The 18,450-nt window shown below is 34.0% G+C and overlaps 1 protein-coding gene across 1 annotated transcript in view; it reads left to right on the top strand.

Annotated features, from left to right (window-relative positions):
* Positions 1–18,450, top strand: part of LOC128160857 (uncharacterized) — a 198,272-nt gene that overhangs the window by 157,391 nt on the left and 22,431 nt on the right. Inside the window, exons 20-24 of the mRNA XM_052824167.1 lie at positions 402–597; positions 10,926–12,590; positions 12,715–12,786; positions 15,367–15,438; positions 15,672–15,718. Of these exons, the coding sequence (XP_052680127.1) occupies positions 402–597; positions 10,926–12,590; positions 12,715–12,786; positions 15,367–15,438; positions 15,672–15,718 (2,052 nt within the window). The remainder of the gene's footprint in view (positions 1–401; positions 598–10,925; positions 12,591–12,714; positions 12,787–15,366; positions 15,439–15,671; positions 15,719–18,450) is intronic.

Here is an 18,450-nt window from a genome sequence, read left to right on the forward strand (position 1 = left end):
TTAGCTATGTTTCATAATGTATGTGAATCGCTTATGTATGCCTAAATAATAATGAATGTCACAAAATGAATCTAAATTATTAAACTTTAAAGCCATATGTGTTGAGTTTCTGCTAGGAATAGGGAAACTGTACAACTCTGTAAATGTAACTCCCCTATCCCCACCCCACCCCCAATGTTTACACCACAAAGCTTGTGGATAGGGATTAAATAGATATTATGAATTCAAAGTGGTTTCAAGAATATGAATACTTGTATCATATTCATTCTGATCTGATACATTTACATGTATTTTCCTAAATAATACATTCCTTCCTACAATAATTCATGTTGCGAGAAGATGCTCCGCTTAGCGGTGCCCTTGTTTATAATCATTTATAGTTTGTCTGGGTTTTTTATTAGCTAAAGGAACCAATTAAACAAGAAACTCAACATGTAGATCTTACCCAGCATACAGAATCCTCAGAGGCTGCATCAACAGAATGTTCCCCATCTCATACTACAGAGTCTTTTAAGGCCCAATCAGCAGAGACATGCACATCTCAAATGTCTTCAACAGAAAAAAATAACATATTTACAAATGAAAAGATCACATCAGGTAAGTTTGATCACTAAAATCTTAGTATGATTTTAAAGGGTTTATTTATTAATAAAAAAAATTAATTGCAACTTTAAGATAACATTAAAGTCTACAGGAAATGTAGGTTTTTTTTAAAATAACAGTATATCAAGTCTTTTTCATGCAAATCCAATTTACGCTTTTTAGTGCAAGTTAATTTCATACATCCTTTCCCTTTCTTTAAAAATGCAAAGAAAATTCATAACTTACCATGCATATTTTGAGAAAAAGATTTTTTCAAATTGTTATGAGAGGCAAACAACTCTGAAAAAAAGTTTCAAGTTTAAAAAGTTCACTTAATTGACATGCATACAAACCCCCAACTTTAGTTTATATCAGCATCATGATAATTTTCGACGACATATTTAATATAGTTTATATATATCAAAATTGTTTTAAATAATGACTTCACAATAAGTATGAAAAATGTTAGTCAGCTTTCGACCTTGTGGAAGATTGTTTTTGCTGACAAGGTCCTTATCGACCATAGAACTTGCAAAATGATTACTTCGAGACCATGGATAACCTTGTTTCGTCAACTTGTTTGTTAGTATCTTGTTTCTGTTGTTTTAGAAACTTTTTGTACATAGAGCACGCTCACCTGAACCAAAGGTTCAAGTGAGCTTTCCTGATCACCTGTTGTCCATCGCCTGTCAGTCTCTCTGTCTGTCCATCTGTCTAAACTTTTCACAATTTTGGCTTCTTCCCTAGACCCACTTGGCCAAACTTAAAAAAGTTGGTACAAATCATCCTTAAAGGAAGGGGATTCCAAATTTTTTATATTTATAAAACCCTTTTTAAAAGGTAGATAATTTGGAAATGGTGAAAATAGAGTGCCAGTCTTTTTGTTAATCAAGCTGGTAAATAATGATTGTGTGCATGTAAGGAGAATAATCATTAACAACCATGGTCAAAATACTTTGTCATGTTACAGATGGTAATTTTTATTTTTGCATAGCAGAGTCACTGGGGGTTAGATTTCTAAATTGTTAAACATAATAAATCAATTAACATGTCCAGCATCCAGTCATCTGTGGTTATTGTTAATATCTCTCATTTTTTAACCGGGTTTTCCAACGGAAAAATCCGGTTATTAAAATGGTGAAAATGGCGGGTGGGCGGGCGGATGGCGGGCCGGCTGCCAAAAGGGTACCCTCATTGTACGGATAACTCCTCCTACAGTTTTCAAGATAGGAAGTTGTTCTTTTGCAGATCAATTGTACATATATCAGAGGTGTGCATATTGCTAGGATTTTGATTTCCGATAATTAATCGAAAAAATACCAGCTTTTGAACTTAGTCATTTTTTGGCAAAATATTGCATATAGGGTACCCTCATTGTACGGATAACTCCTCCTACAGTTCTCAAGATAGGAAGTTGTTCTTTTGCAGATCAATTGTACATATATCAGAGGTGTGCATATTGCTAGGATTTTGATTTCTGATAATTTATCGAAAAAATACCAGCTTTTGAACTTAGTCATTTTTTGGCAAAATATTGCATATAGGGTACCCTCATTGTACGGATAACTCCTCCTACAGTTCTCAAGATAGGAAGTTGTTCTTTTGCAGATCAATTGTACATATATCAGAGGTGTGTATATTGCTAGGATTTTGATTTCTGATAATTTATGAAAAAAATACTAGCTTTTGAACTTACCGTATTTTTCGGGGCATATGCCGATGTGGGGCATAGGCCGAATTGCTCATTTTCAGACAAAATTCAGGAAAAATCCATAGACTAGCCGAATTGGGGGAGAGGCCGATTTTCAATCGATGATTACTGTGGTGAAAGTATGACTGCTGCATGATGAAGGAATTTAAGTTGTCGTATTAAGTATATACTTTCAGAATATCGATGTAGAAAGTCAAAAGAGTAATTAAAGTTATTAAATTTGCTTAACATATATATTTTAAACATTTAAAAAAAATATAATTGTGTTTTGTGGTTGTTTGGTCTCTTCCGTATTCGTCGGTATATATCGTTAGGTATCGTAATTTTACATAATGTAAATTTAATTGCAACACCAACCTCCGTGGTACTGTCTGATAGAACTAAGTATGATATTTTACCAAACCTTTTATATTTTATTAAAACCTTACTGCTCAATTTCATTTAATCAAGTAATACTTTGAAAGCTACTTGTAGATCGGGGTATGGCGTCCATTAGCTCAACACGTGGTTTCATATTCAAATAGAGTTATCCCCCGTAATCGCATGAATGAGAAAACGAAATACCACACATAAAATATTTAATTTGTGTTTTTTTTCATTAATAAATTAAAAAGTGACTTGCCGTTATGCAAAGAAGTTGTAATGTTAAAAGCACAATTAATGCGGTGAGGTGTAAGGGTGTACACTACGTGCCCCCAGGCTGTGTAAATAGTCACGGGTTTCACACCTTTGTATATACACACGACACCAGAATACCGTTATTTCATCCAACAGAAAATTAACTGTAAAAACACAAAGCATTGATATATTCTGCACCCAAGACCAGTGATTCCCACGAACGCAGACAAGAAGAAATTCACAAAAGTTCCGTCATATTTCATTCTACCCGGTTCCGTTTTTTTTTTTACTACGCATTAATAGTTTCCAGGGTTCATACGTGAACGTGGGGGAAAAAATTCTTTTGATTGGGGTTGTAAAGAAATACCTCGTACAGTACTGTACATTTTATTACTCGCAATGTCATTACAAAAATTATCAACGGGACAACTATCAGAGACGTATATACTAACGGGCTCTGTTATATCTATGTATCTGCAACTATCGAACAATAGTTCAAACGGACGAAAAAAAAACAACAACCCTGATGATAAACTGCTAAAAACAGTGGATTTTAAATTTGACTGTTTAATTTTTTCAACTTTGAGCCTATGATTAGCCGATCCCGGGGGATAAGCCGATGCTCGCGCATTGGAGAAAAAAAATACCGGCCTATGCCCCGAAAAATACGGTAGTCATTTTTTGGCAAAATGTTTCATATACATGTAGGGTACTCCATTTCACTGGATAAGGGTTGACATGGATTATGGATACAGTTTACATAAAAGAAAACCCTGTTTGCTGTCACATTGACAGCTTTTCACTTGTATTTTCTCTTAATTTGCTTCTGGACATAATTTTTTTTTTTAACTTTGTTCAATCCACCCACCTATACCCTTTTACATATGCACACACATTATATAATAGTCATATTTGTCCCCCGCCGCAACGCGGAGCGGGGACATAGAAAATGCCGTGCGTCCGTCCGTCACACTTTTTTGTAAGCGCTCTCATGCCTACAAATTTTGACGGATTTTCATTAAATTTATACCAAATGTTTATACCACTATTACCTTGGTCAAGTTCGAAAATCAGCATTGGTCGATACTTTTTGTTGGAGTTATGGGACTTTGACTGCAATAATGACTCCATTTTATCCAAAAATTGACCTTGTAAGCGCTCTCATGCCTACAAATTTTGACGGATTTTCATTAAATTTATACCAAATGTTTATACCACTATTACCTTGGTCAAGTTCCTAAATCAGCCTTGGTCGATAGACTCGATACTAGTATACTGCTTGACCAGCGGGGGACCCTGGAATTCTATTCTTGTTTGTTTTAATTTTCATTTGAGTATATGAAATATTGTGAAATTGGCAGTTTTAAACGTCACCTATGCAAATTGATTAATCATTTATTCAATGATGTTTTCTTGTTTACTTTATTGTTTTCGATTGAAACATCATAGGTCATAAAACAAAATTCTAAATTTACATAGGTATATATGAAGAAAACTCTTTAGAAATATTTTTCTAAAAAAACATTTGCCTGGAAAAGCTGTAACTTTTGTGAAAGCAACCTCAAATAATGTAGATTTAAATGAGTTCAAATCAAAATCTTGTGAAATAGGGCAGGGCCACAATGGGGATTCAATTTTACAAAGGAAAACATTTTAATTCACGAAAACTTAAATCCTATATGGTTTTACTTACAGTACAGGCAACGCGGATCCCGTATTGGCCCTCGTTACCGTCACTGTATTTTTATCGTTCCCGCGATACACCATCGCGGTTTTTGATCGCGGTATGGATTGCGACGGTGTGATTTACCGTTATTCCTGCTGCTGCTTGTTGTTGTTACTTTACCTGTACTGTACATTACAGGCAATGCGGGTCATGTAAATCCACGTCAAATATGCGACTTCAGATTTAAGCATAACAGCTGCATTGTAAATAAATTGTGGTCCATATTATTATAAATTTAATAAATTATATTTATGAAATAGAGTTTCATGAAATCGGAAACTATATTCGAATTACAACATAACATGATTATTACGCTGTTAAATTTTGTGATGTGTAAATAAGAACACATATCTTTGTATTTGACATGCTTATTTCAGTTATTATTTCTATTAGTTGATAATCCTGTTTTTATAACAATCTTAAAATTAAATATTTTCACTAGATGAACTCGTATCAATGCAGAGCAATTTCATCTTCTCATTTTATAAGTTGACACGCATAGCGCCGTAAACTGTCAATACATGTGTATGTTTTAAATTGAGAAATGAACAAATGTCGGGAATCAACTAACAAATCTATTTTTCCATTCAATAATAGAATTATCATTCATATATAAAGTTGGTGCTGCGTTAAAGCACATGGAATCATAACATGTAATCAGTACATGCGTTTCCTGTGTATACATATAAACTTTGTCACGATCATTTTCTGTGTATACATGTAGTGATTAACAAACTCATGTAGAAAATGACATGCCCTTAAGGGTTTTCAAACCTACAGCTTACTCCGCTTAATATATTGAACTCGCTTATTTTGAAATTCCGCTTATTTTGAAATAGAAATAAATCCCCAGTTTTCGCCTTTCATATTCTTTGCATTGATTTCACGGATATAATGAAATCGGTTATTTTGAAATATCGCTTATATTGAAGCCACTGATCGGTCCCCAAAGGTGATAATTAGTTGTTTTTATAACGGTTATATTGAAGTTCTCCCTGGCGGCTGTAGTCACGGTTGGTGACAGTAATTATGCCAGACTGACCGGTTGATATACAAAGGTGTGAATTGATAAGTTCTCTTCATGTGTGTTTTTATACTTTTATTAAAAATTAAAATTTATTCAATGTTTAATTTTTTGTTTTTACGAATACGGATGTATTGAGGCTTGACGTAATATGGAAACCCCACGGAAAAGAAACACCTTATCTCCGGACGCTAAATTCAAACTATATTCATCCCGAGTTTTTGCTTCCACCACTTTTTGCTTGATATTTCAATAATAGTTAATACCTTTGTGCTCAAACTACGTTCATCCACTTATATGAAAAATGTCCAGATTATCTGTTTTGAAACGCCCCCTCTAACGCTTTAGGTTTCAATACACAGCCAAAAATTGAAAGTCTACGGAGATTTTGCATTGCATCAGCCATAACTAAACCCGGATGATAACGTTAAAAAATTGCGCGATGTATTCCGAGTGTATTCCGAATGGAGAAAAGATGTAAACATTTCCCATTACAAATCCCCGTAAGAAAATTGTTTTCGTTCCTGTCAAATTTTGAGTGAAAAGGGATAATCTGTCAATGAAGATATCTTGGATATATTCCTTTTCATCGATTTCAGTTGTATTTCTTTCACAGGTATGTGTATTTTTATTAAAAATCATCAAAAAGTGATGGAAGCAATAACTTGGGACAGACTATAGTTATGGCTATTGATGAAAGAACAAAGCCTAAATTCGAAATAGCTAAGGATTTTGAGATTATCGCGTGTACACTTACGATGATATACAAGCAGCGTTCAGCAATATTTGAAGCGTTTGAGTGTGGTGATTTTTCTCTAACGTTTTTCTAAAACGTAAAAGAATACGATCTGAGATTATGATTAGGTTTAAGATAGTAACAAAACGAAACTTACAAAACTTTCGATTATAATTTTAAACAAACTTTCAAGGACTAATGTTCATTGTAATCCGTTTATTGTAATAGATAAATGACGATCTAATAATTTGTTCAGGTTTGGTTTTCTATGCTTACAACGGGATTGAACTTTCAAAAATGGCGGCTTCATGTCAGTCAATTTCGCTTATATTGAAATACGGATATATTGAAATAATTTGCATGGTCCCCTGAATTTCAATATATCCAGAGTAGGCTGTATTTACGACAAAAGTACGGCTTCGTCTGATCGCACAACACCTTGCAGGAGAGAGAGAGAGAGAGAGAGAGAGAGAGAGAGAGAGAGAGAGAGAGAGAGAGAGAGAGAGAGAGAGGTGTTTAGGGGTAATTTAACGTACACTTATGTAAAATATACTAATATCCAATACTAAATATTCATAGAATAATTATTCATAAAAGAATATGGTACACTGTGATTGAATCCATCATGCAATTTCAGATTTGAATCCACGTGCTGCACCTGTCAATCAAATCAGCCCGCTAACTCTACCACGTGTTTCCTCCATGATAAAGTTTCGTTCTATTAGTTTTATTAAGGCGTTGAGCTAATGCTCGACAGCCTTCTAGCGATCGTCTGGATTGGCAATCGTCCAAATATTCATGCTCTGCACCGCCTTTTAAATGCGCATAGGAAATAAGTTCCTTAAAGTATTTAAACGTATTACAAGATTTTTATTTCATTTATTTAACTAAAATGTGTACAAAAAAACCAACTTTGCCTCCTTGGTTATTGACAACTCATTGCATAAGTATAAATTTGCTTAATCAAGAAATGGCGGATGAATACAAGCAGGTTTAAAAATTCACTATATAAATATTATTTTAGTTTGTCGCTTACATTTTAACTGGAGACCATGCCCGATAGAAATAAAATTTGCTATGTAAATTTATTTGTTATCGGGCACGGTCTCCAAAATAAATGTAAGCGATAAACGTGTCTAGTGATTTTGTTGCAAAAAATAAACACGATAATGCAGTTGGTCTTGTCAAGCATTTTAGATAACATGTTTTGTGGATTTGTTTGTAAACAACCGTTCCATAGGGAATCTTGTTTCAAATGGGTATTGAAATAAATAAAAGTATGTTTTATTATTATAATAAGGGACATATTGTTAATGTATTCAAATTATGAACCTGTGAGAATTGTTCAGACTGTTTAAAGCTGAAAGAAAATAATTCATTTTTGAACTTTGAAATTTCTTCGATTTTTGTAACCATAATGAGTTATTTAATTGTAAAAGCACCAAAACCTTTTTTTATAAGAAAATAAACTTATTTTTGTTTTTAAAGCAGCACAAAACTTAATTCATATACTTTTCTATTCTATGTCTAAAATTATTTGATATACGACTATTAATACAGAAATTCAAATTTTTGATATCATTCTATATAAAAGAAAATGTCAGTCCGACGCCTTTGTGGCCGTTCCGGCCTTTGATTTTTAATAAAGAAAACAAGAAGTATGTTTAACAGTTAAGTTTAATTCGTTGTGTTTTTTCTCTATCTCTCGTTTAGTTAATAAATGGAGGTTTTTTGCGGGAAGGAACATCTTCAACACGTTTAGCGGTTAAAGAACGCAGTAAAATGAATCAATTATTTGATATAACTATTCGTAAAATTGTTTGATGTAGAATTCTTCTTGGTCAATCGTTACACAGATTATCTACCTGCCTCATTTCTGTGTATTCTGTGCGTTCAAGAGTAGAGTGATTTCCTGTCAGTGCGACGGTTTCACACCTTTGTGTAAAACAATTGGGACTAAAGTTAACTTCGACAGTCATAAAGCGGTGGGGGGGGGGGGGGGGTGGTAAGGTTACGATAACAGGAAACGGGTTTACATATTTGTAGTAGCTTTCAATAAGATTACATGTACATGCACACATAAAATGATATCAATACATTTACTGAAATGTTTAAATGTTTTTTATCGGCATGAAATATATCAACAGCAAAACTTTCAAAAGATGTTCTTAATTTCTTTGAAATGTGTAAGTCCTTCTAAAAAAAATTATCTAGTTAAGAGAGAGGGGGGGGGGGGGGGGGGTAGCTGGTACACCATCACGACACCATGACAAGGGATACCCACAATATCTTTCGATTACATAATTTTATGCAACTCTGGGTATCTCTAAGGCTCCTTACTCTCTATTTGTAATAATTCAGTTCAGAGAGATACACGTTAATTTGATTTTTCGCATTACAATGGGGCGTATTCGAAGGTGGCAAAAAAGTTGATGAGAAAGGAGAGGCTGGTAGACACTCGGTATCTTCCATCTCTCGCAGCTTGGCCCTCATGTCCTGCTCACGTCCAGCATACAGGACCACAAGCTCACAAAAAAAGATCCCTCACTTAAAGGGACTATTACAACATATCTATTTCAAATATAAGGTTGAAAGATACATATCAATTAAATCATGTGAAATGTTAAAATTTGACAAACAATGGTCAAACTGGAAAAATATTTTTGAAATTTAATTCTCCTGTAAACAATTAGAATGTGTTTCTGATATTTATGTGTGCAAGTGTATGAAAGGGTGTGTGAGTGCCAATAAATATTTGCTTTGTCTTTTTGAATTCCTTGTAATAATTATGAAAATGACAATAAAAATTTAATAAAAAAAAAAAAAAAAAGGACCACAAGCTTGATCGACTTCCCCAGGCCGGCCCCACTGAACGTCATACTCATTTCCACTCTGAATATTCAAGTCAGACTGAGTCTTAAAGAACGGCTTCGCACCTAAAGATTGTCGTCGCAAACGTAACGCACTAGAAAGTGGGAATCCTCGCGCAATGACAAACGATGAGCCATACATGTACCTAAAGTAACGCAACACAAATTCACTAAAACGTGAATTCACAAAAAATGTTCTTTACACGTAGAAGACCTTGTAAGAAATGAACGGAACGTGCTAAAAATACCGGGGTGGTAATTTTATAGGTAGCCCTAATTTTTAATTTAATCACTTGCTCATCATTAGTTGACACGCATGGACTTCAACAACAAACAATACAAATGTAGGTGGACCAATTAATTGTTAAGAAAACACAATCACACTGCGTACACATTTATAATGTTATTGGCAATTAAAATCATTTTATGATAATTTTTAATTTAACGACCTTTTTAAAATATGATAATGGATTCGAAAATATTCTATTTGCAATTGCTGCACAGGTATTAAATTAAATACGTTTATAATTTATTTAATAGCTATGAAATAAAAAAAAAAAAACCTCTAATAAGTAAAAAAGACTCCAAGTATTTCGATTAGAATTTCTGTCAAAATCTGGTTAAATATCGTCATTAAATATAAAGAAACTTGCAATTTATTTGTCATTCGGGGAGATAACTCCCGCTTGTATACGATAATTTTCCATCGATAATTTTACCCTGGCGGGGACAGGTAGATGATGAGTTTACCATGATGGGAATGCGGTATACCTGTCTCACCTGGCCGATCACCTCGATGTGTTTATACTGTGAGGGGGCGCAGGAAACACGGGATCCGCGTTGCCTGTACTGTATATGCGAGCATTTTGAAAGATTGCTGATTCTTGGAAATTGTTTAGAATTTTCGTCCCAAATGGACGATTCTTGGGCCTCACAAGGGGTTCAGAGTTTGATGTAGGTTTATATCTCATATAAAAACAATTGTTTAGGATCTTGTTGAGAACTGCAATGCTCAACAGGTTATATGACTATAAAATCATAAGGTTAGAAAAGGGACTTGATAATAAACATAAGAATATCCACAGTGAAGAAATGGAATTTTATTTATACAGGATTTACATTTTTATACTACAGTGTCCACATTGTTTGTATTATGACTCCATTAAGCTGATTTTATTATGCCAATTGTTTATTAGGTGAGCGATGTGGTCCATGGGCCTCTTGTTTCACTGGTTCATGGGGACGTAATTTTTTTGGTAGTGTAATCAGAATTATTTCAATAACTATAAACAAATGATTTTATATACGTCCGTGGGGTTGTAAATTCGTGGGCAAGGATTACCCACAAAAGCCAAGAACATTTGTCCCCCACAAACAATGACTTTGAAGTTCACACCAAGTAGGGACTCAAATTCCTTGAAAAAGCTTGTTAAATATTTCATCATGATTAGAATGTCTAGAACGACTGAAACCTGAGGTTTTACTTGCAATGTTTGAGAATCAAGGCAATTTTTTTTTATTGATATAGATATATATATATATATATATACAGTGTTTTTATAAATTTTATGAATGAAGTGAACCTTTGACCATTGTCTGAGTTTTATTCTACCGACACTGGCTACAAATACCTCTAATACAGGCAAGTTCAATTTCAGAAATAAAAACCAAACTTGCCTCAAAGATCAAAAAGAGACCCCATAGACCATGCCCATTTTGCAACAAAATGCAGTCGGCACTAAGCAGACACATACAGAAGTGTCACAAAGAGGAAGAAGAGGTTAAAGCTGCACTAAAGTTGCCAGGACCAGAAAAGCAACAAGCTTTTAAAAACATGAAAAGACAAGGAATTTATCAGTACAATGTTAAAGCGCTATGCAATGAGTCTGAAGAAGAACTGATAAAAGAAAGAAAAACTGCTGCACATAAATCTTACACACAAATGGCAATGTGTTCCCTTTGCAAGGCATTTTTAAATAAAAATACAATGCATCGCCATAAAAAAATATGTAAAAGGGCAGAGGAAACAACAATACCACCTTGTGGAATTTCACTAAATGTGTTTAAAGAAGTAGAGTATCCTGCAAGTTATGTTCAGTTTGTTTACACTAGAATTCAAGCAGATGATGTTGGAATGAAAATAAGGGATGATACCTTCATTAAGGACTATGGTTTCATGGAGTACCAAGCAATTGAGGGATCAAGTTTTAAACTGACAGAAAAACTAAATACACTGCGATCAAAATTGAGAAGACTTGCCAGGCTTTTCATGGAGTTTCAAAAAATTGCTTCAGAGGCAGGAGTTGTAGTAAAACATTGCTCTGAAATGTTTAATGTAAAATCTATTAAACTACTTAGCACTGCAGTTAATTCTATGACAATTGACCCTGAAGGTGAAATGAAAAGTGGATTAAGATTGGGGCTAAGATCTTTAATTCTTGAAGTGAGCAACTCAATCTACTCCACTCACATGCTTATGGGAGAAGACGACAAAGCGCTTGAGGCTGAGAAGTTTAGAAAAGTCCTTCAAGTTCGATGGAAATCCTTCTTTAGATCAGCACAGGAAGCAATTATTAAGAAGAGGCAAAATGAATCAAGAGACCCAAAACGTCTGCCCTCTGTTGAGGATATTAGGCAAATTCAACAGTTTACAAAAAGCAGTGTAAAAGAATTAGTAAGTGATGCAACATATTCACTAATGACCCAAACTTTGTTTTGTAAACTTAGAAACTTCATTGCCAGTCGTCTAACATTATTTAATGCTAGAAGAGGAGGGGAAGCAACTAGACTCACTGTTTCAGAGTTAAAGGATGCTTTTAAAGACAAATGGGTAGATGAGTCATTTATAAAGAAAGACACTGAAAGTGATGATTTTGAAAAAATGGCATGTCAGCTTAAATGTGCTTATCTACATTCTTCTAAGAAGTCAGAACTAGTGCCTGTCATAATTCCAGAGGATTGCTGGAAGGGACTCCAAATGCTTGCTGATGTTGAAAATAGAAAACTGGCGGGCATACATCCTCAAAATGAATTTGTATTTGCCAATACCGAAGATTCAGTTGACCATGTGAGTGGATGGCAATGTGTACGTGATGTATGTGAGAAAGCCGATGTGCCTAGAAACATAACTGCAACGGATATGAGACATTTTGTAGCTACTCACTATGCATCCCTAGAAGTTCCTCAGCAGGAAAGAGACTTTTTTATCCAAAAACATATGGGTCATTCAAAATTTATAAATGAAAATGTTTACCAGTGCCCTCCTGCTGTCAGAGAGATAAAAATGGCAGGAAAATTTCTAATGACACTGGATTCATATGAAGGTAAATATGATAAAGTTCTTGAGTAATTGAATTTTCCCTGGTGTTTGATTCATTATGTAGTATTAATTTATTTGAATAAAATTTTCCTGTACTTTAGAAAGTGCTTTTTTTTTTTTTTTTTTAGGTGAAAATGAAATAGTTGACCAAAATGAAATCAACAGCAGTCTGTGTTTTCCAGAAGAAGCGTTGTCAAATGGTAATGTATCCAAAAACGATATCTTAACTGCTAATTGTTTTTATTAGGTAACCCTAACCATAAATAATCACACAAACAGCTGACTACCAGTATATCACAACGATATCCATATCGACACAGCCAAACTTCAGCATGTACATGTATACTTCGCCATAAAATTATGTCTTCAATCTTTTGTTGCATCATTCATAAAATCAGTGGGATTTTTATGGTTTTCCTTGGATCTGTGTAACTCAGGGCAGGCCTATTGGGAGGATAAATAAATTTTATATTAGTGCAATTGATAATGTTTTTATATTTCAAGCAGTTTCTAAGAAAAACAAGTTATGATATATTACTCAATTTATTATCAGATTATATATATGCAGGTAACTCTCGATAGCTCGAAGTCCATGGGACTGAGGAAGGTATCGAGAGTAAAAAACAGTATATGATGTTTAAGGGGACTGCAGTTTGACTTCAAGAGATCAAGATTTCGAGAAATTAAGAGTAAATTTGCTTAGTTATATAAGGGAAAAAAACAGGACCCTAGACTCACTTCAAGGGATCAAGAACTTCGAGCGATCGAAGTTCGAGTCATCAAGAGTTACCTGTTTATATGCATATAAGAGCAGCATGAATTTTTTTCTTTGTGTCAGAAAAACGTGAATCATTTAAAATGTTGTGAAATATTTATCTAATAATAATTTTCCAAATTTGACTTCAATTTTAAATAAACTTTGATTTATTATTAAAAAATGTCAAGTAAAATTTACTCCCAAGAAAATAAAAAAAGGGTGTTTTGCTCGATTCGATACCCCAGTATTTGCCCGCAGTGGCGTCGGAAACAAATTGATAGTGGGGGGCTAGACTAATCCTCAGAAATCTTGACAAGCAAAAAAAAAAAAACCTAATTCCCAAAATCATGAAGAAAAAAAAAATGTCTCCAACTTCTCAATATTTTAATCTTTTCAAGTTAAATTTAGGAACAGTTGTGTTGCTGCGAGAAAAAGGGGGGGGGGCTAAACCCTCTATGATGCTATGTGCCTAATGGTTAGGTCTAACTTTGCAAAGAAAGTGGGGGGACCTAGCCCTCCGGTTCCGACGCCTATGGCCCGAGGGTCAGCTCTAAATTGTTAAACGCATTATAAAAGTGGATTGCAGTTCATTTTATATTCTAAAAACAAACATGTTTAACTGCCATTCAATGAATATATTTTGAATGCTAAACTTGCTTAATGTGCTCATACTGAAGGTGCAGGGGGTATCGACACTCGATTCATTTATTCAGATAAGTCAACTGTTCAGTGGTGGATTTTTCACAGTTAAACATTTCATTACTTAATATCATCTATTTCTAATGCATGCCATAGAATGGGATCGATTTTTTTATGTAAATCTTAGCCAACTTCATGTTAAATGAAACTTGAAATGTACATTAGAGAGAGGGTACATTTATCACTTGTAAACATTGGCTCACAGACTTCTCGTTTTATTATATGTCATAAAAATTACAATCTATTATTTTATGAAATACATGTATATATCAATTCTGTAAGAGTGCTGTCTAAGCAAAAAATTTTTGACCACATGCACAGGACATTTAGTCCTGTGTAATCAATGAACACAGGACCTAACCTTTTTTTGTCAGGCGGAGAAATTTGATTTGCAACCGGAAATTATGTAGGAGTATGTGTTGTGTATTTTTGCGCCGAAGTAATTCTGGTCAGCGATCATCTATTATCTGATTGGGATCGAAATTGAAGTTATTTTTGCTAAACTCTCTGTCAGTGTTAAAATAAAATAAACTTGTTGATAAGGCCACATAAAATTCATTTTTATATTCTCATCCCCGCCCGCCCCTCTTAATATGGCCCGCCTTGATGCATTTTATTTTGAAAAAAATGAATTGAGTGGGGGAAAAAATTCGGGCTTGTTTTTCAAAAAATTCAAAAACATTTTGATGGCTGCCTTAACATGTGGATTACTGTTTGATTCAAGTTATGTTTGTTACCACAAGGACACAAATGTCGTCATGCATTGCCAGTAAAGTTGAAATAAAATTGAATTAAAAGATTACATGAGGGTTTGTGCACTCATATTAGCATTAACAATTAACTTAAAGGAATAGAGCAGTTGTTACTTCTAAAACATAAACAGTGAAAAAGGTGTTTTTATAACAATGAAAAATAATAAAATTAATTAAATCTGTCCACCTGCCACATATATTTTGCAAATGAGGATGAGAATCTAAACATTAATTTTATATGGCCAAAGTATAGTTAATATAATGTATCCCTAGGATTAAGATTAAAAAGTGACAGCATGGCGGAAAATAGATTAAAAGAAACCTTAGATTATTGCAGTTTGGATTTACAAAGAAAGGAAAGAGACTGACGGCAATAAAAAAGATGGAAGATAAAAGTAAAAATTAGTACAGCTTAAAACTGGATACTGAGACATGGACATTTTGGTCCGGTCTAAAAAAATGACGCATCGGACCATGGGCACAGCACATTGGTCAGGGGTGACTGTCCATGGTCTTTCGCATAGACTGAGAGTGACAATTTTACAATAAGTCAATAATTGTTAATATTTTAGAGAACAGTTGCATTGATGAAACTTATAAACCTGACAGCGAAATTGACTCTGTGAAAGAACAGTCCAAGAATGGTTTGTAACATATTCAAAAAAAATATTAATTAAGGCAAATAATGTAAAATATAGTTTAGGTAAATTACTGAATACATGTTATGGTCGTCAAACACTTGGCAATAAATATATTTGTGTTCTAACAATATACACAAAAAAAAGTTTTACATGCTTGATTGTCATGGCCAAGACATTCACAATACCAATGATTTTAAAGGCTGGTGTTAAAATTACGATCAATTATATTTTTTCAGAACATGGAATTAAACGAAAGTATATTAGTAGACCTCAGGAAGCAAAGGTAAGTTCAGAGGACTTTAAATTTGTTTAAATGTGACAATTCTTTCAGAGTCTTGTGTAATAATTATACCCCCACTCCGAAGGAGAGGGGGTATACTGTTTTACCCTTGTGTGTCTGTCTGTCCGTCCGTCTGTCTGTCTGTCCGTCCGTAACAAACATTTCTGTCGCATTTATCTCAGCAACTATTTATCGCAGATGCTTGAAATTTTTACACAGTGTTTGTTAAGGCATGCCATATCGTGGGATATATTTTTGTACCAATCGGACGTCAACTTCCTGTTAAATGACGACTTTGCTTTTTTTAAAACCAAAATTTTCAAACAAATTTTCGTCAAAGATTTCTCAGCAACTATTTATCGCAGATGCTTGAAATTTTTACACAATATTTGTATAGGCATGCCATATCGTAAGATATATTTTTGTACCAATCAGGCGTCAACTTCCTGTTAAATGAAGACTGTTTATTTTTAGCCAAAATTTTCAAACAAATATCCGTCAAAGATTTCTTAGCAACTATGAAACGCAGATGCTTGAAATTTTAACACACTATTTGTTTTGGCATGCCATATTGTGGGATATATTTTTGTATCAATCGGAGGTCAACTTCCTGTTAAATGACGACTTAGCTTATTTTTAGCCAAATTTTTCAAACAAATTTTCGTCAAAGATTTCTCAGCAACTATTTATTGCAGATGCTTGAAATTTTTACACAATATTTGTATAGGCATGCCATATCATGAGATATATTTTTGTACCAATCAGGCGTCAACTTCCTGTTAAATGAAGACTTTGTTTATTTTTAGCCAAAATTTTCAAACAAATTTCCGTCAAAGATTTCTCAGCAACTATTTATTGCAGATGCTTGAAATTTTAACACAATATTTGTATAGGCATGCCATATCGTGGGATATATTTTTGTATCAATAGGATGTCAACTTCCTGTTAAATGACGACTTTGTTTATTTTTAGCCAAAGTTTTCAAACAAATTTCCGTCAAAGATTTCTCAGCAACTATTAATCGCAGATGCTTGAAATTATAACACACTATTTGTTTAGGCATGCCATATTATGGGATATATTTCTGTACCAATCGGATGCCAGCTTTCTGTTAAATGTCGACTTTGCTTATTTTGCATATTCACATCAGAGTGGGGGTATCACAACATGTAATTAACACTTTATTCAACAGCCACATTATTGGGATTCTGATATGATATTCAATGTTTTATGAATCATCATAACAATCTTAAAACCGCTCAGACAATAGGGGTGTACAAGTCATTATGGATGTTTTGATAATTCCATTGCCCCAGGGCAATGTCCAAGATTATATAAGTGACAGATGCACATGTTCCAAACAATGGCTTCGATAGGGCTGCAGAGATGTTAAAAAGATAAGCTATCAAATCTTAAGTGAGTTTTTTAAAATTACTTTGTATTTAATCAAATACTAATAATTCTTCAAATACTTTTAAAACCACTATGATTACCAAAGGAAGTTCACTAACTTAACGAGGCCCTGCCTATGCATATTCATTCACAGGGCTCAACATTAACACTTGTCCGCTTGTATGGTACCACTTAAAAAAATATACTGACAAGTGAATATTGCTTTTTTATGTAAAGAAGTCTCCAACATAAAAAAACTAGATGCTGTCATTAGACAGTAATACCCGCACCATGTGTTTGCCCCTAAATAACACTGTTTTGTACCAGTTTAATTGAAAATGAAGGCTTATATGCAAGCTCCGGTAATACAATTAAAATTTATAATTTTCATAACTGAAGGATGAGATCCCTTCCCATATGATAATACACATCGTGACATGAGTAGCACTTTATGTGCAATTTGGGGTAGAACTGTTTGCAGTAAATTTTCAGTTAATCAATAATCTTAACATTTTATGTCATAGAAAGTATAATGGTCTACATAATTATTACAAACAAATTTAAAAATTAAATTATGCCCCCTCCCCGTGGCGGTTGCCGGTTTTAGATTTGCTTCTGTGTGCCTACATGAACATCATCGTGTGCACAGATTTAGAGAAGGGGTGGGAGTGAGGGGTCCAGACCCCCCCCCCCCCCTTCCCGACCCCCCCCCCCCATGAAAATTCATTTATATCAATTGTAAAATTACCAAAAATACACCTTGGACCCCAACGCTCTTACAGACATGTAAGTGCTCAAACCCATTGCGCTTCAATGTTAGGTAACATTATTTGGGGGGTAAATATTTAATCAATATTTAATATACTTTATTGTTTATCTCAATAGAAAGTATACATGTACATCACAATATGCAGGTGTCCTGCACCACCTTAAAGCTGTTATTTACCTAATAAAATAGTGCAAGTGGATTTGAAGAATAGGTCATAAAAATACATGCATGTTACAAATGAATGATCTTTGTCTGAAGTTACGTACACAATACAGGTCTGCATGTCTCATTAGCGGGTACTAATTTTACCCAGCTCTTCAATTAGATGGGTTCACGTGTATATATACATGGGCGTTGCTAAAACGCGGAACGGAAAACGGAACGGAAGGGAAAACGGAAAATCTTATCTAATGTTATTTACCTCATAGATTTGTTAATCATGCTAAAAAGATATACTTTATGTACCTTTTTAATTTTTTTTGAAAGATTAGCAATATTAGATTATTTATTCAATAATATTTATTTCCTCAAAATTAACAGTACATGCATTGACCACTATATTCTGTGCCAAAAT

The sequence above is a fragment of the Crassostrea angulata genome, chromosome 8 (genome assembly GCF_025612915.1).
Source record: "Crassostrea angulata isolate pt1a10 chromosome 8, ASM2561291v2, whole genome shotgun sequence".
Classification (NCBI taxonomy): Eukaryota; Metazoa; Mollusca; class Bivalvia; order Ostreida; family Ostreidae; genus Magallana; species Magallana angulata.